The 21,928-nt window shown below is 50.9% G+C and overlaps 3 protein-coding genes across 16 annotated transcripts in view; 1 reads left to right on the top strand and 2 right to left on the bottom strand.

Moving 5' to 3' along the window:
• DUOX1 (dual oxidase 1) overlaps positions 1-13,876 on the bottom strand; it is a 32,142-nt gene extending 18,266 nt beyond the window's left edge. For 2 of the 11 annotated variants that reach the window (XM_077880939.1, XM_077880950.1), the window contains exons 1-19: positions 13,752-13,873; positions 13,303-13,357; positions 13,049-13,125; positions 12,207-12,360; positions 11,838-11,943; positions 9,930-10,013; positions 9,603-9,767; positions 8,131-8,318; positions 7,827-8,028; positions 7,542-7,708; positions 7,068-7,128; positions 6,843-6,939; positions 5,813-5,903; positions 4,575-4,677; positions 4,159-4,331; positions 2,631-2,806; positions 2,304-2,422; positions 1,575-1,712; positions 792-905 (exon numbers count right to left, since the gene is read on the bottom strand). In XM_077880939.1, coding sequence (XP_077737065.1) covers positions 792-905; positions 1,575-1,712; positions 2,304-2,422; positions 2,631-2,806; positions 4,159-4,331; positions 4,575-4,677; positions 5,813-5,903; positions 6,843-6,939; positions 7,068-7,128; positions 7,542-7,708; positions 7,827-8,028; positions 8,131-8,318; positions 9,603-9,767; positions 9,930-10,013; positions 11,838-11,895 — 1,936 coding nt within the window. In that variant the 5' untranslated portion in view covers positions 11,896-11,943; positions 12,207-12,360; positions 13,049-13,125; positions 13,303-13,357; positions 13,752-13,873. Of the gene's footprint in view, positions 1-791; positions 906-1,574; positions 1,713-2,303; positions 2,423-2,630; positions 2,807-4,158; positions 4,332-4,574; positions 4,678-5,812; positions 5,904-6,842; positions 6,940-7,067; positions 7,129-7,541; positions 7,709-7,826; positions 8,029-8,130; positions 8,319-9,602; positions 9,768-9,929; positions 10,014-11,837; positions 11,944-12,075; positions 12,103-12,206; positions 12,361-12,902; positions 12,920-13,048; positions 13,126-13,302; positions 13,358-13,751 lie in introns of those variants that run through there. The other 9 variants (XM_077880944.1, XM_077880941.1, XM_077880940.1 and 6 more) reach the window with 9 other exon arrangements.
• Positions 13,877-14,196: 320 nt separating this feature from the next.
• DUOXA1 (dual oxidase maturation factor 1) overlaps positions 14,197-21,928 on the top strand; it is a 9,172-nt gene continuing 1,440 nt past the window's right edge. The window contains exons 1-7 of one of the 3 annotated variants that reach the window (XM_077880933.1): positions 14,197-14,254; positions 14,764-14,842; positions 20,002-20,178; positions 20,500-20,557; positions 20,869-21,003; positions 21,214-21,427; positions 21,682-21,899. In XM_077880933.1, the coding sequence (XP_077737059.1) occupies positions 20,032-20,178; positions 20,500-20,557; positions 20,869-21,003; positions 21,214-21,427; positions 21,682-21,899 (772 nt within the window). In that variant the 5' untranslated portion in view covers positions 14,197-14,254; positions 14,764-14,842; positions 20,002-20,031. Of the gene's footprint in view, positions 14,405-14,763; positions 14,843-20,001; positions 20,179-20,499; positions 20,558-20,868; positions 21,004-21,213; positions 21,428-21,681; positions 21,900-21,928 lie in introns of all 3 variants that reach the window. The other 2 variants (XM_077880935.1, XM_077880934.1) reach the window with 2 other exon arrangements.
• DUOXA2 (dual oxidase maturation factor 2) overlaps positions 16,449-21,928 on the bottom strand; it is an 11,695-nt gene continuing 6,215 nt past the window's right edge. Inside the window, exon 8 of one of the 2 annotated variants that reach the window (XR_013370129.1) lies at positions 16,449-20,634. The gene's annotated coding sequence lies outside the window, so the exon portion shown is untranslated. The remainder of the gene's footprint in view (positions 20,635-21,928) is intronic. The other variant, XR_013370130.1, reaches the window with a different exon arrangement.

The following is a 21,928-nucleotide window of genomic DNA, read 5'->3' as shown; positions in this document are numbered from 1 at the left end:
TCATTAATTATTTCGCTGTTGCTGAACTTCCAGTACAAGATGCCACAAAGCATCCTTTCCCAAGGATTCTAGAGAATCATATTAAGCCTCTAAAGTGTAGTCAGGGTCCTGTGGCTCTTCCCCATAAGTCTACCACATCCTCTTTATTTGGGACCTTTGGGAGGATTTTTTTTTTTTTTTTAAGATTTGTATTTATTTCAGGGATCCCTGGGTGGCGCAGCGGTTTGGCGCCTGCCTTTGGCCCAGGGCACGATCCTGGAGACTGGAGACCCGGGATCGAATCCCACGTCAGGCTCCCTGCATGGAGCCTGCTTCTCCCTCTGCCTCTCTCTCTCTCTCTCTCTCTCTCTCTCTCTCTGTGACTATCATAAATAAATAAAAAAAATTAAAAAAAATAAAAAATAAATAAAAAAAAAGATTTGTATTTATTTCAGAGAGAGATGGCATGAGAGGGGAGAGGGGCAGAGTGGGTAAGCAGACTCCTTGCTGAGCAGAGAGCCTGAAGAAAGGAGGCTTGAGGCTCATCCCAGGACCCTGGGTTCAGGACCTGAGTCAAAGGCAGACGCTTAACTGACTAAGCCACCCAGGTGCCCCCGTTGAGAGGATCTAAGGAGGGTGGAGGACCTCAGGTCCAACGACTACCTGATGCCTCCACAGCTCTTCCCACCTGCCCTGAGCTGCTTGGGGGCCTAGTAAGGGAAGGCCTTTTCCATAGGCTGCTGAGGTGGGGGTGGGGGGCTGCAGCCCAGGCATGTCCTCCCTCTCACCACCCTGGCCAGCTCCAGGCCTACCTTCCATGCCCCCAACGAGCTTCTCAGACATGACGCTTTTGCGGTCCTGGCCCTGGAGCTTCTTGAAATTTTTCTTTCGGAGCCGGGCAACAATCCAGGCACTAAGCAGGCTCACTGAGAGGGCAGAGGCAGTAGGATGCTCAGAGGAAGGGTGGGAGTCTGGGGAGATCAGTGGCCTCCTTCCTTGGCAAGACCCCCTGCCTTCCCACTTCCTAGGTGGGCTCATTCAATTGTCTCAGATTGTGAAGCTCCCTGGTAGGGGGGTGGAGGAGGGAGCTTTGGGTATCATCTAAGATGTCTGCAGCACTGTCAGCACAGCCTCCCCTGCTTCCACCACTCAGGTCCCTTCCCAGCCAGAGACTAAGGCCAGAGTCCTTGTGCTGATACTGGACCCACTCTGCCATGCTTGCTGGTGGACTCACACACAGCCATGACAAAGTCTAAGTCTCAAACCTTTGCCCCAGCTAGTTCTCAACTGGTTCTCAAGCAGGGTTTGCCTCTAACAGTTTCCCAGGCCCAGGTTCCTGCAGATAACTGTGAAATACAGATACCCTGTGGCTCCTGACCAATCTGGGCCTTAGAGGGACCCCAGGAGAACAGGAAGGCAATTTTCCCTGGAGTTAACTTAGCTACAGGTCAGACACTTCTCATGTCCCCTCCTGCTCTGAGGTTTTCTTCATGTGCCCAAATAGAATCCTGCATAGTCTGTATTAATGAAACCACCCCACTGCCATCCCTCAGAGTACACATTCCACCCAACCCCACCCTGCCCATCACTTTTACCGAGGGGGAAGCAGCAGAGAGTCCCAATGGTGACTCCAAAGCCAAATCCACTGCCTTCAAAATAGTCCTGCATGGTGGAGGGAGCACAGGCTGGCAAGCCCTGAGTGCTGAGCTGTCTTGGCTGTGGGCAGGGGTCTCCTGGGGAGGAAGAGGAAGCAGGAGTCCTGGGGTGGGGGTGTGCTGAGCCAAAGGCTCTGGCACCGAATCACTGAGAAGGTTAGTGTGGCAGAAAGGGTGGGGGGGAGGTGCTCTCGGTAGCAGAGGGGGTGGGAGCTGCTTACCCCTGTCATTATACCAAGAATGTGGTGTTTGCCTACTTGGGTTACCTCAGCCTCTGTCTCCCTCACATGCACATATGTACACACACACACACACACACACACAGCCCTTCCCCTGTCACTGCTGTGGGATAAGGATATCCTCACTGCACTACGCCTTCCTGATATCACACCCACCCAGGCTTAGCCCAGCCCATGGAGCCTTCTCCTTAGGTCTCTTGAGTTTCAGTCTTGCCCTCACATGGATACCTCCTGGGGTTGTGCAGAAGGGGACCTACACAGACACCTGTGGTCGGTCACCTTGTGCCCAGAACCAAAGTTTCTAAGGGCAGAACCATAGCTCACTGCCTCCTTGGAATCTACTGCCCAGCTGCACCTGAACCAGGCCCACGGCTGAGGAGGGATGAGACACCAGACCCCAGACCCCTCCAAGTACCCCCTGGCTACTCACCCATATGCCAGAAGAAGACATTGGGCTGCAGGGTACTAGGGTTCATGTTGGTGACAGCCACTAGAACATCCCGTAGGGAAGTATTTCTGATCTCTGCGATTTCTTCCTCAGAGAACAGCCTGGGGTGGGATAGGTAGGGAGCTGTTGCATTGGGAGACAGATGCCTGCTCTGGCCCAGGGACCCAGATGAGGAAAGAGACCCAGAGAGGCTGAGGAGTGGGTGAGTCCAGCTGAATCAAGGGCCCACAGGGCTGCTGACATTACATGCAGAGGTCCTGGAGCTCAGGCCAAGGTGGAGTCTGAGGAAGGGGGCCAGCCAGGCCTTACCCATTCCTGGTATTCTCAAACCAGTAGCGGTCGCCATCCCGCAGCCTCACAAACTGGTTGAGGACGATGGCACTGAAGAGGGGTCCAGGGTCCCCATGGCTCTCCAGGAGCCCCCCGGGGAGCAGCTCTAGCTGGGATAGGTCCTGGTTGTACAGGGCAGCTGTGGCCTCCAGCACCTGAGGCCAAGAAGGGACAGGAGTGAGTGCAAGGACCTGGCACTTGCCCTGGGGCAAAGAGGTAGTTCCCAGGGATCAGCCCCAGGGATGATAATAATAAATGACAGCGACGAGCACTCACTTATTATGCCCCAGGCACTGCTCTGTGTGCTTTACATAAGTTAACTCGTTTACGGGAACTCACTCACAGATTCGGCTGCCTATTTTCTAAAGTTGGAATAAAACAGGCAGCCAGTTCCCTATGTGGCTTGTTCTCAAAAAGGTATGAAAGTTAAGGGTCAAAATTCAGTACAAAAGTTGGAAGGCTAGAATGATGTGTTAGAAAAGGTTTCTATTATTGAAAGTGAAAAAAGTTTTTAAAAATCCAATCCCGGGATCCCTGGGTGGCGCAGCGGTTTGGCGCCTGCCTTTGGCCTGGGGCGTGATCCTGGAGACCCGGGATGGAATCCCACGTCGGGCTCCCGGTGCATGGAGCCTACTTCTCCCTCTGCCTATGTCTCTGCCTCTCTCTCTCTCTCTCTCTCTCTCTGTGTGACTATCATAAATAAATAAAAATTAAAAAAAAAATCCAATCCCTGCATATACATTGCCTTTTGGAGACAGACTTCAACATTATATGAGCAGCATTTTCTATCTGACCTTTACTTTAGTTCTTTTTTATGCAATCCAAATAAACATTTGCCCAGCTTAATTCCAGTGAGGCCCAGTTAAGCTAAATATTTGCTACTTTTGGTACTCCTGGTGATTCCTATCTTTATATTGATTTTATAAAGTTTACAAGCCCCATGTGCATATTGCTTCTTCCACGGTCTTTTCAATTCTCCACTTTCCAACAATCTTATAAAATAGTAAGGACGAAAGTAATAAAACAAGCATGCAATTGTAGAAACACCACTGTGCTAAGATGGTGAGGCCACAAAAACTGGTCTGTTGGCTGCAGACAATGCCACCTGCCCAGGCAATAGCTCAGGGTGTGACAGTTGACTCCCCAAAGGCAGCTTGAGTAGCAGTATATAAAAAAGTACAGCTTGTTCCTGGGTTGAGGACCTTCTACACTTGCTCAGATGGGATGTTGGAAAGAGTAAATGAGATAATGCCTATTAAGTGCCTGGCATGCTAGAGATGTTCAACAAACATTTGCTAGATTGCACAGTCACAAATTCTAATGCCAAATATTGCTAGTCTGGGACCCTCCATCCTGGTGTATGATACTAGGAAAAGCCACCTGGGTAAGTCCCATCCCTCTCACCAGGGACTTGTCTCTTGTTTGTGTCTCACTGCCTCCCTTCCATGTCTCAGGCCAATGTGCCCTGACCCTCCCCCCTGCCGTCTGGGTCCCAACCCCTCCTTACGGTGTGGTTGTTCTGGGAGAGTGCAGGGTTGATGTCCTGCCATCTGGTAATGGGAGGCAGACCCAGTGCTGCCCTGGCCTTGGTATAAGAGGGCAGGCCCAGATCGCGGCCCCTCTGTAGACAGCCAGCCACGTGGTCTGTACGGGAAAACTTCAGGGACCCAGGCCAGAAATCTGGGGATGAAAGAGCAGAGAGTCTGAGGTTGCTCAGGGCCACCACAGCTCCATTAGCTCAGGACCCAGGCTTCGAACATCTCCAGGGGGCCCAGAATCACACAGAGGAAACCATGGTCAACAGTTCTCTCAGCAGTGAAAGAAGGAAGGCTCCCAGGCCCAGGCACTCCTCCCAGCCTGGAGCAGGAGCTCCAGCAGAAACCCCACCCAGGGGCCACTCTGTAGGGACAGCTTCAGCTTCACCTAGCACATCCTCAACCACCACATGGTCCTCTCGCTCAGCGATCTGGGAGGCCATGCCTAGCAGTAGCGCGTCCACATCTTCAGCTCTTCGTAGGTTTGGATGCTTTGGGAACAGGGAGAGAAAATGGAACTGGAGGTTGAGCAGTCAGGCTCTCTCCATACCCACAGTCCATATCCTGGCCCACACAGTACTGATATTTGCTCTGAAACCAGTAGGCCATCCCTCCTTCATAGGTTGATTCCCTCCTTAAGGTGAGTGATGTCCCTATCTGAAGCTCGTGCTGCTGCGAGACAGGTCACCACAAACACAAGGGATCTAAATCTTTACTTCTATTTTTTAAGAGACTTGACAGTATGATTGACAAAGGCACTAGAACATGTAGGTCTTGGTCCTTGCTCTGTTAGCGAACAGCTGTGTAACTATGGGCAAGTCACAGGACCTCTCTGAACTTGGTGCCCTTCCCTTAATGAAAAGAGCATTAGGGATAAAATTAAATTAAGTTAAATTAAAATAATTAAGAGGACACCGAGGTCTTTTTCAATTCAGCACTATGACTCTGATTCTGCGCATTCCTGTTCTTCCTTTCCCTCCCATCTCTCTTTACCTCTTTTCTCCTCTTATGAACACTCTACAACAAGTATTGATTTTGCTTTAAATTATTTGTCAATGGGATGCCTGGGTGGCTCAGCAGTTGAGCATCTGCCTTTGGCTCAGGATGTGATCCTGGGGTCCTGGTATTAAGTCCCGCATCAGGCTCCCCACCAGAAGCCTGCTTCTCCCTCTGCCTATCTCTCTGTGTCTCTCATGGATAAATAAATAAAATCTTAAAAAAAAAAGGTATTTAGAAAAATTATTTGTCAACACTCTTCACCCACACTGGCCAGGTCTGGATGGAACAGATTATCCCTGATAATGTCAGAATTCTTACCTCCTTCCAACATACACATTCACACACTGCCTTAGGTATGTCTAATTGGGACATTTCTTTTGGGGGTACTCCAAGGCCTACAGGGGACCCAGAGCTGTCAAGGGAGAAGAAAAACCTAGAACCACATTTGCATATAGGGCTCACTGTCCGTCACATAGCCCTGAGGTCAGGGTGGAGGACTGACTTTTGAGCATGCATATAGCTAGCTGCCTTGGCCCTGCTGCCAACCTTCATCACATACCTGACACTCATACACAGAAGTGCATGTGCACACACACGCTACACACATACACCCACCCACATACTGACCTTTCGACTCCAGTAGCTATTGCAGACCCGGAGAGCTCTGGAGATACTTGAGTTCCTATTGATGACCTCTTGGAAGTGACAACTGGCATTTCTGAAATGCAAGTAGAAAGGGAGTGATGACTGAGGCCATGGGGTCCTAAAGTCAGGCAACAGCTCTGGTCTCCAAGACTATATATAGCCAGGGGCCAGGTCATTGTAAACATCTAAAAATGTACCCAAAGCATGCACATGCCTCACCTCCCTCTGTCTCTTTCTCCATCTCACTGTCTATACATATATTACTCAAAAGCATGAGGCTCTGTTTAGAGTACCATTTCTTTCCTGATTCCCAAAGAGAGAGTTTATACATTATATATATAACATATATATGTAAGTTAAAACATTTTAAAAGGATTTTAATCGTTGTTTTGAAATTACTTGTCTGTGGAAAAGTCAATTGCTATGATTTCTGTGGTTCTCATCAGGCATATCTAAAAATTGTTCCCGAGTAAGAAAATCTAACCTATGAATTGTTTTTAAATTATAACACAATTGTGAAAAGAAATGGCATTTTTGTTCCATATACATTTAATTAAATATGTGTTTTTTAGTTTAAAGTTCCCTTTTCATTATTTTGGAGTCAAAATGTATCTTCAGCTCTCACACATTTCTATTGTAATTCCCTCCAAAGGCTTGCAAGCCCCAGGTCCTGTGCCTATAGTTAAAAATGTCCCTTGTGTAGTGTCAAGACCTAATGTTCAGATGAGCAGGCTTTGTAACTCACCCTCTGAGCCTAAATTAGCCTGTGTTTAATTGGGGGGTTAATATACACCAGCTATAGGGAAATGGACATAAAGTGCTTAAAAACCACACTGATGTCTTTTTAAAACACTGTTCTCCCCACTACCACCACCACCCAAGTTCACTGTTCCCTTGGGAAATGAGCACACTTCAGACTGATAATCCTTTCCTGAGGGCTCTAAAGAGCAGATTTTTCTCAAATGACATCCCCACTCCCCCCAACACACCAACATTTACCCTTTGCGCTCACCTCATGTAAATGCCAGGAGGCACCATGGTGGAGAAGAACTGCTCAGAGGCCACCAGGAACTCTGGGGAGATGCTGGGGTCCAGGAAAGGGTTATATCCTGGGGGAAGGCGAGAGGAGAGGGGATAGGAACATTTAGCCCTTCACTGCCCAGCCTCCTTCCCCACCCCCTGCTGCCTCCCTCCAAAATACTGCTAGCTCTCCCATTCTTCCTCCTCAACCCTTCACCTGCATACTTCACTGGTGCTTGCTGCAGGAAGCTGGGCAGCCACTCATAGAGAGCAATGTTCTGAGGGTCAAGAGAGGGCAAAAGGGAGGCAAGTGCTGGAGCAGTCCCGCTGGAGGGACCTGAGCCCAGGGAAGCCTTAGGTGGGAGATGAGGGCCAGGCAGGGGCAGTCAGTCATAAGGGAGGCAAGTCAAACGGGACAGGTGTGGAGGCCTGTCCCCCACTAGGAACACGGGATGGGAGCAGGGACCACTAGCTAAGAAGCACAGCCAAGTCTCCTGTATAACACCCCTTTGCCTGCCCCTCCTCCTTGGGGTCCATTCCCAGATGCTAGCTCCAGTTCTGGGGAGCAGCGCCCTCCTGGAAAGGGGCGTTTCTGGGGGCTGCTCATGCGAGGAACGAGGGCTCCGCGGGGCACGGTGGGGGTGCGGGGGTGGGGGGCAGGCGGGGGACGAGGGGAGGGCGTGTGACGGACCTGGTAGGTGGCAATGACCCTCTTGCGCGCGTGCTGGAACAGCTCCTCGTCCCCCCAGTGCGGGTGCTGGCGGGCCAGCCGCTGCGCGCACAGGTTGTGGTAGCGGAACCACAGCAGGCCCAGCGCCTGCAGGAAGGGGTCGCGGTTCCCTCGCTCCGCCCCGAAGGCTGCACGCACGCAGGGCCAGGGCCGCAGGGAGGAGATGGGCGGCGGTGTGACCACGGGGAGTGCCCCGGCCGCCCCGCCCCCGCCCCCGGCCGCCCCCGCCCCCGCCCCCGGCCTCACCGTACAGGCCCCCGGGCCCGCGCTGGCCGCTGGCGGGGTCGGGCGCGCTCCACATGAGCAGGGGCGGTTGCGCGTTCCGGGGGAAGGCGGGGTCGGGCCCCGACGCCAGCTGCCCCCCGGAGAAGCTCCGCAGCGCGTCGCTCCAGGAGTGCGAGGAGCCGTAGATGGCGCTGCCGTCCAGCCAGCCCGTCACGGCGTTGGTCTGCGGGGGCACCGGGGGGCTGAGCCGCGCCGGCGGAGGCGGGTGTCCGCGGGCGAGGCTGTGGGAGGACCCGCACCCGGGAGCCCGCCTGCCTCGTCTCACCAGGTCCCGGGGGTTACTGGGGCTCTGTCCGCTCTCGGGGTCCCAGCGGCTCCTCTGGAAGGGGAGGACCACGTCCCCGCGCCCGTTGGGGTCGAACACCGGGTCCCCGGGCGGGATGCGGATGTTGAGGAACTCGGCTGGGCAGCCGGGTGTCTCCACGCTCACCAGGTCCGAGAGCACGTGGTAGCCTGTCGGCAAGAGAGGGTAGGGGGACACGGTGTGCTAGGCCAGCTGAGGGCCACTCTCCCTTCTGCATCAGTATCTAGCCCTCCTAGACTTCCCTTGAAGCTTCAAAAGACTCCTCAGCCGTTTAGAGTAAAGCCAAGTCTTGACCTCCTCCACCCTTCCTAATCCTTTGTTACACCCTGGTCCAAACTGTTTTCATTGCCAGTTTGGTCTTCTCCTTGGTAACTGGGAGGTGCCGGGTGAGTGTGCCTAGGCAGTCCTGCTGGGAGCACCTGCTCCAACATGCAGCTGGGAGCAGCCTGCCCAGAGAACCTGTCAGTCTCACTGCAACGCTGGACACTTAGAATCAAATGTAGACACATGGGTGGCCAGCAGGAGCCAAGCATTCCGACTGGGAGCCAACAACCCACAGTCACTGGGGTCACACCACCCACCCTAGCACCCCTATTTTGACACACACACCCACCAGCCCTCTAGCCAAAATCAGAACCCTGCCCTAAGACTGTCCTAGGAGTCACAGAAGCAAAAAGTGAGAATAGGTTCCCACCAAGAGTCCCTACCAGATTATTGTCATGCTCCTGCCTCTACCTGTACTTCCATCAACAGCTCAATGTGAGGCAAATTTATGCTTCCTCCATCCAGACTTTCTCCTTTTACTTTTTCTTCCCCAGAAAAAATACAAGACATGGCTTTCTTGACTTAAGGAAAGTCATGTTAGGCCCCAGACATCTTGTAATTTATGACTACTTGCCCAAAGTACATTCTTGAGTTATCTTTGCAGGATTTAAACCCCCTTGAGCACTCAGATATCAGATCAGTTAAAGACAGAGAATTGATGCCTACCTTTGCCAGCCCTTGTGTGACTTCCATCAATTAAGACCTGGACTCTGTCACTCTGAGATGACTTTTGCCTAAATTCTAGGCTGAATTCCCCATTGTACAAGTGCCTTTATGAATCTGTAAGTACCTTTAGCTTAAAACTTCCCCAATTTTGTTATTGGGGAAGACACTGCTTTGGGAAATATCTTACATGTTCCCCCTTACTTGTTCTAAATAAAACTCCTAATTCTTGGCTTAGTTGTGTCTTTTGGCTCAACACTCCCCAAGAGGCAAATCCAGTTTTGGGTAACAGTATCCCATCCCACTGCCTCCCTCTCCGTCTCTCACCCCCATCTCTAAGATCCTCCATCACTTCTCTCTCTCTCACTCCCTGACTCCCCGCCTCAGACATAGAGGTGTCCAGTGGACCCTACTGGCCTCCATCCCCCAGAGGTTGAGGCCCTCACCAAAGAAGACTCCTAGCACTGTTCGGTTTCGCAGGGAGGCCTGCCCTGCAGGGCCCCTCATGGCAGCGTTGCTAAGGTCTCTGGGGTTAGGCAGGTGAGGTTCTCCCAAGGGCTGGTACACACCATCTGCATAGCTGGCTGGAACCAGGCGCTGGAGCCGAGAGCCTGGGGTTAGAGGGGTAGGGACAAAGATTAATCCTCAGTGGGGCTCCCTTACCTCCTCTCTCCCAGGCTTCCCTCCATACCACAGATCCTAAAACCTTAATAATCAATGAGCCTTTGCTGGCACCCTGGCCCTGGGGCTGTCTCCACTTGGCCCTCACCTACCTTTGCTGCCCCACTTGTGCTCCATGAGGTTGTTGTACCACCCATCAAATCGCTGCACCTCCCAGGAAATGGGTTTCTGAGCTCCTGTGTGAGAAGAGGGAAGGGGCAGCTGGGTTAGTTCAGGCATGAGAGGGCAGGCAAGCCTGCAAGATATAGGTCTTGGGATCCTGGCAAGGAAAGCAGCAGAAGTGGACCCCAGGCACACTGTGGAAGGTAGGGTGCAAAGGGAGAGAACTGAGGACAAAATGATATCCAAACTCAAGCTCTCAGTGAGAGGAACATGGTAGGGAGCACTGAAGCAGCATAGCCAGGGGCAGTGTGTGCTGATAAAGAACCTCTAAGAACAAGACAGAAGCTAGAGAATAGTAGCGATGTGGAAGGGCATGCAGGAGCTTCCTACTGCCCTCACAGCTCAGCTTCCTGGGGGATAGGGCAGGACAGAAACCATTCCCAGCCCTAAGATATCATATGGAGCAAGAGCCAGCTACATCCCAAAAGCCAGCCAACCACTCTTCCACCCAGGAAAGGAGAGGTCATTCTGTGACCACTCCCTGGGTAGGGGTAGTGTGGAGAGGGGCTTGGCCCTCTCCTGCCAAGCAAAGCCCAGGGCAAGGGTATGAGCCCTGGGGCTGTGGCTCTGGGGTCTATTGCTACTCTGATCTCTTTTCCAGTTTCAGTTTCTGGGGTGGGATCAGGGACTGCCTGGTGATAACCTTGCCTTTCCTCTCTGTTGAGGCATCATGTTCCTCCTATAATTCCCCTTGTTGATTATCCTATTATACTTTCCAAAAACTAGGATCTGGAAGGGAGCACTCAGTTGTTGAGGGAAGAACTCAGACAGTGAGGGCAGAGGGAGGGGTCCAAAATCAGAGGTGGAATGGGGGTCCTTTTGGTCAGTAGATCAGATGACCAGTCATATTCCTTTCCCCAAACCAAAAGGCTAGAGGACTAAAACTCCCTCTCTAGTCACTTCAGAGAAAGAACAAAGAAAAGGACCCACATCAGCCAGCAAGAGACCCATTCCTCACAGACCAAGGGCAAGATCTCAGAGCTACCCTCTGGCCCCACATTCATGTGCATGTGCACGTCCATGCGTGCACATTCACTCACCCAGAAGCCAGAGAAGGAAAGTGACTCAGGCCCTGATGTTTGAGCAAAGAGCACAACCAAGGATTCAGGACTTGGGGCAGGAACTAGGGCAGCTACGTTACATGTGATCTCTAAAATAAGATGAACTGGTGGCAGAACAAGGGGGAGGAAGGCCTTTGGGGAAGGGTATAAGGTAGAATGCCTCCTGGGAATAAATGGCAAGAGCTGGCTAGGAAAGGAAGATCCAAGATCAAAGCAAAGAGAGAGTTGGAAGGAATAGGAATGTGAACAGCTCTGTCCTGGGAGAAACTGCAGGGGTCCACTGCCTTCAGTCAGAATAGATCATTCATCATTCCACAGGTTTCCTCTGCTTCCTTTTCTTGTATCCTCCTGATGATAAGGAACTGCCTTTTTTTTTAAAACCTAACTTGTAGCATCGCAAACCTACTCCCGTTCTCAGAGACCCAGACTTCAGAGAATGGCCTCAGATTCTAGTAAGAGACTGTCCAAAGCTGACAGTAACAAGATGAAATCAAATGGACCATATTGGTGGTGGTGGTTGGTTTACTGTTTTCATATTGTTTTAAAACACTGGTGACTTCCCTTCAGCTTTGGGTCTAATCTGGCCACAAGATCCTTTATTGTTTTGTATGCCTCATCCATCTTTTCCCACCTGGGATCAGGGGGTCCTTACTTTATGAAGAAAGAAAGAAGAAAGATGAAAGAGAAAGGGCCACCAGAGTGTAAGGAATGAAATTGGAAATGCTGACACAGCAAGGTTCCTCTGCTCCTAACTCTACTTCTTCAATTTGTACTTACCCATGGATGTCCATGACCCAACCAGGAATGTCCATGTCAGAGCCAGGCAGAAGCCCATGATGAATATAATAGGGCTCAGGTGTTAGAACACCCTAAAATAGAGACCCTAGAAAAAGAGGACAGGGAGAATGCATCCCAGCAATTCAGGAGATTCAGGCCAGGGCCTCTGCAGGTCCCTGTGAATCTAGGTGTGGGCTGGACCAACACCATAGTGGGGAGCAAAGAGCAGGAGACTCACCGTCTCCCAAGAATCTTTCATTCATTCAACAAACACTTGACAAACATTCACTATGTATCAGGCACTGACCTAGGAACTGGAGATTAAGTGATGAACAAAGCAGACAGAAATCTCTGCCTTTCTGGACTTACCTTCTGAAAAACCTTGCTTTGGCCCAGCTTCCAGAAGTATATATTCCTTGGACAGAGTCTTGCTCAGGGGCCAGGACACTGGGCTGCTGCTAGTCCACGAATGTGGTCTTAGGCAGGTCACTTATCTGGTCTGGACCTTGGTTACCTCTTCCAGCTATGGGAGTAAACATGCCTGAACTGTCTATCTCCTAGCATGGTTGCCAGAATCAAATGCAAGAATGAGGTTGAATTCAAAGCAAGAAAGGCTACAGGTGTTATGTAAATGTGATATGTAGAGAGAGTGGGCTCTGTGGACTCAAAGAATACAGCACCAGGCACTCCTGTGTTTGGTGCCAGCTTTCTGCTCTCTCTCCCCAGGCCAACAAATTGCCCAGAGACAACAGGGAAACAGAGGCAGCAGGGGACTCAGGCTGGGGCTCCTAACTGGCATCGGTAGTGCCTCAGGACAGTAATGACCTTCTAAAGTCCCCCGTAGAAACTGGGGGTGGGGTGGGGCTGGGGAACTCTCTAGTGGAAGAAGGTGGGAGTTCAGAGAAAGCCTTAGGGCAAACCAAATCCTCAGGACTCTTGAATAGGTTGTCTAGTCCCAGAGGAGGAGCCCCAGAGGGTGACCTCATCCCCAACTTGCCATCTCCTATTAAACAAATGAAAAACCCTAAGCCCTGTCATAACTCAAAAGCTCAGCATTCCACTCACTCCATCACAGAGACTGTCCAGATGGTGGCCTTTGATAGAATGTGAAGAACTGGGTCCAGAACGGTTGAAGCCATAGGGATGGACATGCTGATGAGGCCATAGTGGTCCTTCCCTGATCTAGGATGCCCTGCCCCTTCCCCTCTTACCACTGTGTCTTCAGGATCCTGGACCCCAGCTGGTAAAAGCATGCAGTGAGCTTTCAGGCCAAGCTGTGGGGATAAACCTGAAGAGGAATGTGGGCATGCTTAAAACCCACTCCTTTCAGGTAGGTAGCCACAATGGTTTATACAGCAACATTGGTTCAGTAACTTTCTAACAACCTTGAGCAGAAGGCATAACCTTATGACAGGGCAGTGAAGCCCCAGGCAGTGGCAGAACCAGGGAGAGAACACAGGCCTACCTTGTTCTTGCTCCACATGGCTACTTTTCCAGTTTGAACTCCTACAATGGTGACCCTGGGGTGGGGGTAAATATAAGCCAAAGCCTTAGGGATACCAACCTGGTCCCAAGGGAAGGTTGAGGGGAAGCCTGGACTCTCTAAAAACCCAAAGTTCCCTCCCTGGCATAACGTGCTGGTGCCAGGAAGAGCTCCAGAGAGATCCTCTAGGCCCAAGCAAAGTAGGCCACGGAACATTCCCAGTTCTCCGAGAACCTAAAACTTTGGTGGGGTGGAGGATAGGCCTGAACACGTTCCATTGGAGGCCCCCTCGGGCTAGTAACCGAGGCGCAGGGGGGCCAGGGCTCCAATTCCCCTTCCCCCAAGGAGCACAGCGGAGCTGGGGCGCGCTCCACCGAAGCCACGCGGGGAGTCCCTCCCCCGGAGCGCCGAGAAGCCCTTCGGGGTCTGACCTGCGGCCGCGGCGTCCCTGGCCCCGGAGTGCGGCTTGGCTCCCTCCCGGCTCGCAGCGGGCCCCGCGACGCCCGCTCCCCGCCGCCTGGCTCCGCAGCTCTGCGCGGGGCGGGCGGGGCTGTGGGTGCGGAGCCGACGGCGCGGCCCAGCGCTGAGGCGGGGCGGGGCGGGGCGGGGCGGGAGGCGAGTCGGCGCGCCCGGGACCCGCCGGGGTGCGCCGAGGGGCCCGGGGTGCGCCAGGCGAGGCGGCACCGGCTCGCGGGGCTCAGGCGCGACATCGGTCCCGTCCGCGGCAAGGGCTCGTCGGTGCGGCCGCCTGGACGGCGAAGAGGGCAAGTCTGCTCCGGGTGGGGAGGGGGCGGAAGACCGGGAGGGTGCGGGGGAGGGAAGACCGGGAGCGTCACCCCCAAACTCCCCACACCTCCGGATCTGGGCATCAGGACCAGGAGGACCGGTCAGCGCGCGCACACCTTCGGACCGGGCATCAGGACCAGGAGGACCGGTCAGCGCGCGGCAAGGAAGCTCGTCCCAAGACCCTGAAAGAGTGGGTGGCAACCCCCCCCCCACCCTCCCGGGGTTCCTCGTGAGCTCCCGAGACCTCAGGCCCTCGAGCCCCGCCCGCGCTCCCGCGGGTGTCGGACTGCCTCGCTAGGTTTGTGCGGGAGCTGCCCGGGGTCCCGGGCAGGGGGCAGGAGGAGGAGGGGCCGGAGGGATGGCGGGGGGCGGGCGGGGGGGTGGCTCTTGCGCGCGGCCCCTCCCGAGTCCCAGATCGAGGACGGGGGGGGGGGGCGGGGGGCAGCGCCTCAGTGCCTCGGGTGCGGCCTGAGAAGGTTGAGAGCCGCTTGGAGTGGCGGGCGGGGAAGCACCCGGACCCGGTTTGTCCAGTCCGAGGCCTGGTCCTTCAGTGAATTAGGGGAAGTGTGGGGTTGGAAGCGAGCTGGGCCGGGAGAGGGAGCGCGCTTTCGGTGACAGAACGCCCGGCCCTGGTTCCCGGCCTAATCCCACCCCCAGAAGCGCTGCCCGGGACGTTCCACCGCGAGGAGGCCAGCGGCAGGGGTCGCCACGCACGCATTGTTGGCAAGACGCGAAGGTAAGGACGTAGTGGTCCAGGGGTGGGTGGCGGGGGTGAGTCTGCGGGTCTGTGCCGTCAGGGAGGGTTCTGCGCAGCGGCCTTAGAGTGCCGCCCCTGCCCCGCACGTGCACTTCCAGCGCCCACCCAGGGCAAGTTCAGATCGAGTGGGAGTTCCTCAAAGAGAGAGCTTGGTAAGAAATTTAAGAGGAGGCGGTAAACGCCACTGGGTTTACAGACATGGCATCCTTATCCCGGTTTACCTGGAGCCCAGGTAGTTTGACTCACATGATTCAGCCCCTCTGGGCTCCTTACCTCAGCCCTGACTGGGGATTCCTGCCTCAACCCACTTCTCAGATCTTCTATTGCTCCACTTAATCATACCTTGGTGCAACAGTACACACACACACATGTCCACTCATCTTCTTGAAGAGGCTGGGGCAGGAGCTCCTGGCAGGGTTCCCTTAGCCAGCCAGAGTTGTAAACTTTTAATGGGATCAACTCCAACCAGAGAAACAAAATATTACATTCCAGTAGCTGTGTATCATTAATCAGAGCTCTTGGCAACTCCAGCCATGTCACCCATTCCCTTTTGTAGAGAATAACTAGGTTCCAGAAGATGGGGGAGGTGGGCAGAGGCAGGCTACTGGATGGGCCACAGAACACTAAGAAAGCACTTGAGAAGTTTGAATGCTGAGGACCTGCTATACCAGGCTGAATTTTCTTAAAGGTGTGTAACTTTATTCCTTGCCCACCCCTCATACATACACACTCTACTTCAACCTGAGATAGGTAAGGATTACATTAACTGTCTGAAACACAACTGAGCAATAGAAATGCTTCAGTATTTTAAGGGAGTTCAGAAAGGTGGGGGGGGGGTGCCCCTCACTTGTCCAGGCCAGGGAGGAGGGAGGACCCCAGAGTGTGGGGATTGGCCAATCCATTGAGAAAGCCCCTCAGTTTTGTCACCGGGGCCTCTGATTGAGGGCTTATGTATCTAGTTCTCTATGTTACTGAGAACTACTTTCTTCTCCTGTCTATATTTCTGTTTACAGAAATTGTAAGTGTATGTCTGACTGTATCTTGTGCTTATTTATATCAATATCCATTGTGTATACATATTAGTCATGGTGGTGAGCTAGGGAGAAGTGAGTGAAGACTGACAAAAGGTTTTTCTCAGATTGGAAGAAATTCTGCTGTCAGAGCCTCCTTGGCTTGCCAAGGAGGAAGATTTTCCAAAGGGAAACTACAATCTGTAAGAAAAGCAGTATCGCTGGGCATGGGGACTTTTCATTTCAGTCCCACTACTTCATACAGGAGGCCTGTTACCTTAATAATTAAAACTAATTTGAGATCAGTGTCATCCAAAATTAACTTTAGATTAGACAATGTAGGTTAAGGAAAACCTAATTCATTAAATTTTTTTTTTATTTTATTTATGATAGTCACAGAGAGAGAGAGAGAGAGAGGCAGAGACACAGGAAGAGGGAGAAGCAGGCTCCATGCACCGGGAGCCTGACGTGGGATTCGATCCCGGGTCTCCAGGATCGCGCCCTGGGCCAAAGGCAGGCGCCAAACCGCTGCGCCACCCAGGGATCCCTAATGCATTAAATTAAACAAGAAGAAATTAAAGAAGGTGAATTTTATTCACCAACCATCTTTTTGCTTTAGTCATCTTTAGTAAATATTTTGGAGAATTGGAAATAAGTTAACATTGTTTTTTTTTTGTACTTAAGATAGAGAGCCTTTTGTTAGTGTTTCTTTGAAGCACTATGTTATTAGAGATGAGCCATTCTTGTAAAATATTTTATAACCTCCCATTAAAATATATTCAGGAATAATGTTAACAGGTAACTCTAACCAAAATACATTACACAATTATTTGCTTATATTGCAAATATTTGTTTTTGAAATTTCAACATATAACATGTATTCATAGTATTAGCTAACTTGCTTTCTCTTCCTACTTTATTAACCAAGATATTCTATATTTTATAGAATTTTCTAAAAAATATAGCCTTCCATCACAATTGTAATGGCTTTAGTCTAGGTCATAGATAAAAAATTTCTAAAACATAAATAAAATCAATATCATCACACATTTTAAAAGATAACAATCTACAAGTTCTTAGTTATTTATCTTTAGCTTGTGTTGAAATACATTTCAGATTCAATTAAACATGAACATTCATACTTTGGATTCCAACTATTGGAAGAGACTTTCTGAAAATTTTGTGAAAGCACAAAAATGGACAGAGTTGGTCAAATCCCTTCCTGCCCAGTCTTTAGCCCTGTCCTGGTGACACTCCATTAACAATGAATGAGAGTTTAATACTGTATCGAGGACAGAGGGAGCATAGCTCCCTCTTGTGTGTGAAATAGAAGATGCCACCTAAAGGGAGAGGAACTCCTTCATATATTCGTTCATTCAACCCACAGTCTGATTAGTATATGCTACATGCAAGGGATGCAAAGATGGAGATTAGAAGCTAATGAGGAGACTGATGTTCACACAATTACAATACAGTGTAATTATTGTTTTCGTGGAAGCATATTCAAAATGCAATCAGAATATTAGGGAACATCCACCCTGGCCCAATGGTGTCAGAGGATATTTCATAGAAGGAGTAACATGAGCTGCGGCTTGAAGGGTGTAAAAGGAGTTTGCTAAGGGTAAGAGCATTCCAGGCAGAGGAAATAGCATATGCAAAGGCATGAAGACTTGAAAGAGCGTGTCAAATTCAGGGAGAGGCCAGTAGTTCAGTATGGCTGGAGGTTAGGCTGGGCCAAAGACAGAGATGCAATGGTAGGTGAGATCAGATCACAGAGGACTTCGTATGTGATTGTGAGATTAGATTTTACCTAAAGCAAATAAGTAACATGATTATATTTGCTTAGTCAAGGCAAGATAGATGAGGCTGAGCTAGGGCGTAGAGAAGGAAATGCATGGATGGTTTCAAGAAATGTTAGGAGGTAAGATGGTCCAGCTTTCTGACTTATTTTATTGATAAGATGGTGATGCCACTAAAGAGACTTAAAAAACAGAATGAAAGCAGACCAGAGACAGTGAATTCAGTGTGGGACCTGTTAAATCTGAGGCATCCGTGGGAAAGCCAAGTGAAGATGTCTATGGGGCAATTGGCCCTTTTGTGTTTGAAGCCCAGGTAAGACGTCTACCTAGAGACAGATTTGAGAAGCATCAGCCATAGGAGTTTGCTTAGGGAATCATGAAGAGTGCTAGAAGAAAAGAGCCAAGACAGAATCCTGGGAAACAAACATTTCAGAGGGAGGAAGGACTAGCAAAGGAGCCACAAAAGGAATGGCCAAAAGCAGGAGACCCAGAAAAGCATGGTGTCATGGAGGTCCAAGGAGGACAAGTTTGAAGAAAGAGGGAACAGTCCACAATGCAAAATACCACAGAGAGATCAAGAATGATCAGTGAAAACTTCCCTTTGGATTTAGCATATGGTAACCTAATGGAGAAGTTGGAGATGGAGAGAAGCCAGATTGCAATGAGTTGAGGAGGTAAAGCAGTGAAAATACCAACATAGACTATTCTTGCAGAAAGCCTGGCTGTGAAGAGGGGAGAGTGGGATAAAACAGTAGCTGGAGGGACCGAGAAGTTCAAGGGAGAGAGTCCTTTCTCTTTGTGTTGTTAAGATGGGAGAAATGTATACATATCCTTAGAAGAAGGAGCCAGAAGAGAAAGAGAAGCTGAGAAGTTGTAAAGAGAAAGGGGATGATGAATGAGAAAGGTGGTAGGCAGGCAGGATTTGAGTGACAGCCCAGGAGGAAAAGAGGTACTTGTTCCTCTGGAATGGAAGAATTAAAGAGTTAAGAGAAAAGCAACACTTCATGTGAAAACTGGGACTCAGGTGTTATGTGACTTGTCCAAAAGACAGGATTAAAAGTTCAAATTGTCTGTCACTTTGTCTTTTTGCCTGACACTATGCTACCCCCAGAGACAGCATAGGAGGTGGCCCGCCTAGAAGGAGAGTAGAAGGCTGGGAGCCACCAGGTATTATAGAAGAATCACAGAATTTAGAACTAGAGAGGACCTGGAGATCACCATATCCAATTGTAGATGAGGAAACCAAGGGCCAAGGAGGTTGTCATTTGCCTCCCCAATGTTTTAAAATTAATGAAGAACTGGAACTGGACCCAGATCTGATTCTAACCCATGGTTCTCTCCGAGAAGGATTGGATAAAGAGATACATGGAGTAATAAAATGTCCCCTCTTTCCCAATGTGGTAGTAATAAAATGTCCCCTTTCCCCTATCAATGTCATTCTGTTTCAGATATTATTCTTAGCATTTTACACACACACAATCTTGTTTCACACTCACAATGACATTATCATCCCTATTTTGTAATAAAACCAAATCTCTGTAGGGGTCAAATAACTCGCAAGAGGCAGAGGCAGAATTCAAACACAGAGCTGCTTAACTCCAAACTTATTCACTATATGGCTTAACAAGACCCTACCCGGTCAGACTATAAATAATGGAGACTCCTGGGCAAACCAGGGCCCCAGCAGAGGTCACACATAGGGATATTAGCAGAGCTAGGTTCATTGACTGTCAAATGAGGTGAATGAACTCAATTATTTCAATTATGCTAGAGTTGCCAGAGCAGGAGCCAGGGTGCTTGAGAAAGTGGGACAGACCAGTGTGGGCATCGCCAGGACTGGGAATCAGTCCTCTGATAATGTAGTTGGATTATACACTTAGCAGAGCTGTCTGCCCTTTGTTCCTTTGGGGACTAAGAAAGAAAGCCAATCTTTTTGTAATCTGTACCATCTTTCACCCTTATGCCTTCACTTGATAGTAAATATAGCTCTTTTTATGTCCTGTGATTTGTCTGATTGTGCTGGAGGCCTGAGAGAGAAAAAAGAGAATTATGTTTCTTAAGACAGTCCTAGAGGAAGCAGAGAAGCCTCGAGGGTGGTTGTGGCACTGACTTAAGGGACCTCAGGGTCAGGAAAGGAGCATGAGGCAGCAGAGACAGATTGCTAAGACCCTCGCTCTCTTACAGTCAAAACATAGGGAGATGAAAGACAGAGGGGCAGTGGAATGGCAGTAGCAGTAGACTCTGGTGAGCTCCAGAGATGAGGGACCTAGTCTGGTTTACTCTCTGCTGTATTTCCAGCACTGAGACATACATATCTGTTGTCCTACAGCATACGCCTCCCCTGCACAACCCCACCAAAATGGCTACTCTGGGACACACTTTCCCCTTCTATACTGGTCACAAGCCAATCTTCCCAATGGACACCACCTTGGCCGTCATCATTGCCATCTTTCTGACTGCACTGGTCACCTTCATCATCATCCTGCCTGGCATTCGAGGCAAGATGGTGAGAAACAAACCCAGCCCTGGAGACCCCAGCCCCAGAGAGATCTTGGCCTCAAGGTGAGGGGGCCAGACTCTCTGACTACAACCACACTCAGGAAAGAGCCTCCAGTCCTGAGAAAAAGTGTCACTCCTACTCCCTGATTCAAAAGATGATTATTGAGTACCTATTACATGCCAGACACTTTGATCTCAATTGACCAAGTGACCTCAATTTTAGAATATGTCCCCCTGCCTACACACACAGACACCCAAGTTTGGAAAGAGGAAGGGTGGATTTGGAAGGAGGGTGTTCCTTCCTAAACCTACCCACTCTGTGACTCAGAGGCTGTTCTGGCTGCTGCGGGTGGTGACCAGCTTATTCATCGGGGCTGTGATCCTGGGTGAGTGTGATCCTGTCACATCTAGTTCCCTCAGCAGTCAGCTTCTCCTCTCCTTGTTTCCTCACTGGCAGCTTCTGCTTCAGGGAAGGGAGGGAGAGGCAGAAGCAGAGTGTCACCAAGGGAAATCTTGGGTTCTGATCCCTTTATTCGTCTTGGGCAAACATATTGTTGACAAGCTAACCATGAGCCAGAGACTGAGCTAGTTAACAGATCTACAATTGTGAGCAAAACAGACCTAGACCCCTTCTGACTCTAACCCAGTAATGCCTAGACCTTCCTGAGTTCCCATATGTCCAACTCCCCAACCCCAGCTGTGAATTTCAGTTCGGAGTGGTTCGTGGGCCAGGTCAGCACCAACACATCATACAAAGCCTTCAGTTCTGAATGGATCCGCGCAGATGTTGGGCTCCAGGTTGGTCTGGGAGGAGTCAACATTACACTCACAGGTGAGGGATGGCTCTTGTGAGGGAGGAGAAGATTCTGCTATGTCTTTGGGATCTGGTTTGGATCTACAGGATGGGGGGACAGTAGGAAGGGAAATTTCCAGACACTAAGACCAGCTCCTGTCCCTCTACCCAATGTGACAAGCCCCTACCTAGGCAAATGCCCACTCTGGTCCTTGGGTTCCTGCTGAGCACAACTGCCCCATTCCCCAGGAACCCCAGTGCAGCAGCTGAATGAGACCATCAATTACAACGAGGAGTTCACCTGGCGCCTGGGTGAAAACTATGCTGAGGAGTATGCAAAGGGACTGGAGAAGGGGCTACCAGACCCTGTGCTCTACCTCGCTGAGAAGTTCACCCCCAACAGCCCGTGTGGTCTGCATGGCCAGTACCGCCTGGCAGGACACTACACCTCAGCCATGCTCTGGTGAGGGTGGGATGGAGGCCCTGCTGGCCTAGACCTAGAAATGGAGTTTCTACCCATGTTTCCTCCACTTCTGTGGAAATCCCTAGTGGGGACAGGCTGGCACCAGGCTGGCACCCACAATGCTTGGTTGGGAAACCAATAGACAGAAATCCCTATCTCACATCTTTGGGATGTTCTTGGGTCCCTGAGCCTCCACCTGGGCCCTTCCGAGTAGAGGTGCCTAGGCCAGCCTTCATTTGGTCCTGGCTCTCTAGGGTGGCATTCCTCTGCTGGCTGCTGGCCAATGTGATGCTGTCCATGCCTGTGCTGGTCTACGGTGGCCACATGCTGCTGGCCACAGGCATCTTCCAGATGCTGGGACTGCTCTTCTTTTCCACCGCCACATCACTCACACCATCCTGTCCCCTGCGCCTGGGCACTGCTTCGCTGCACACTCACCATGGGCCTGCCTTCTGGATCACACTGACCACAGGTGAGGCCCAGCCCTGAAGATAGACACCG

This window comes from Canis aureus, chromosome 32, assembly GCF_053574225.1.
Source record: "Canis aureus isolate CA01 chromosome 32, VMU_Caureus_v.1.0, whole genome shotgun sequence".
Lineage (NCBI taxonomy): Eukaryota > Metazoa > Chordata > Mammalia > Carnivora > Canidae > Canis > Canis aureus.
This window is presented reverse-complemented; position numbering and strand designations above follow the sequence as displayed.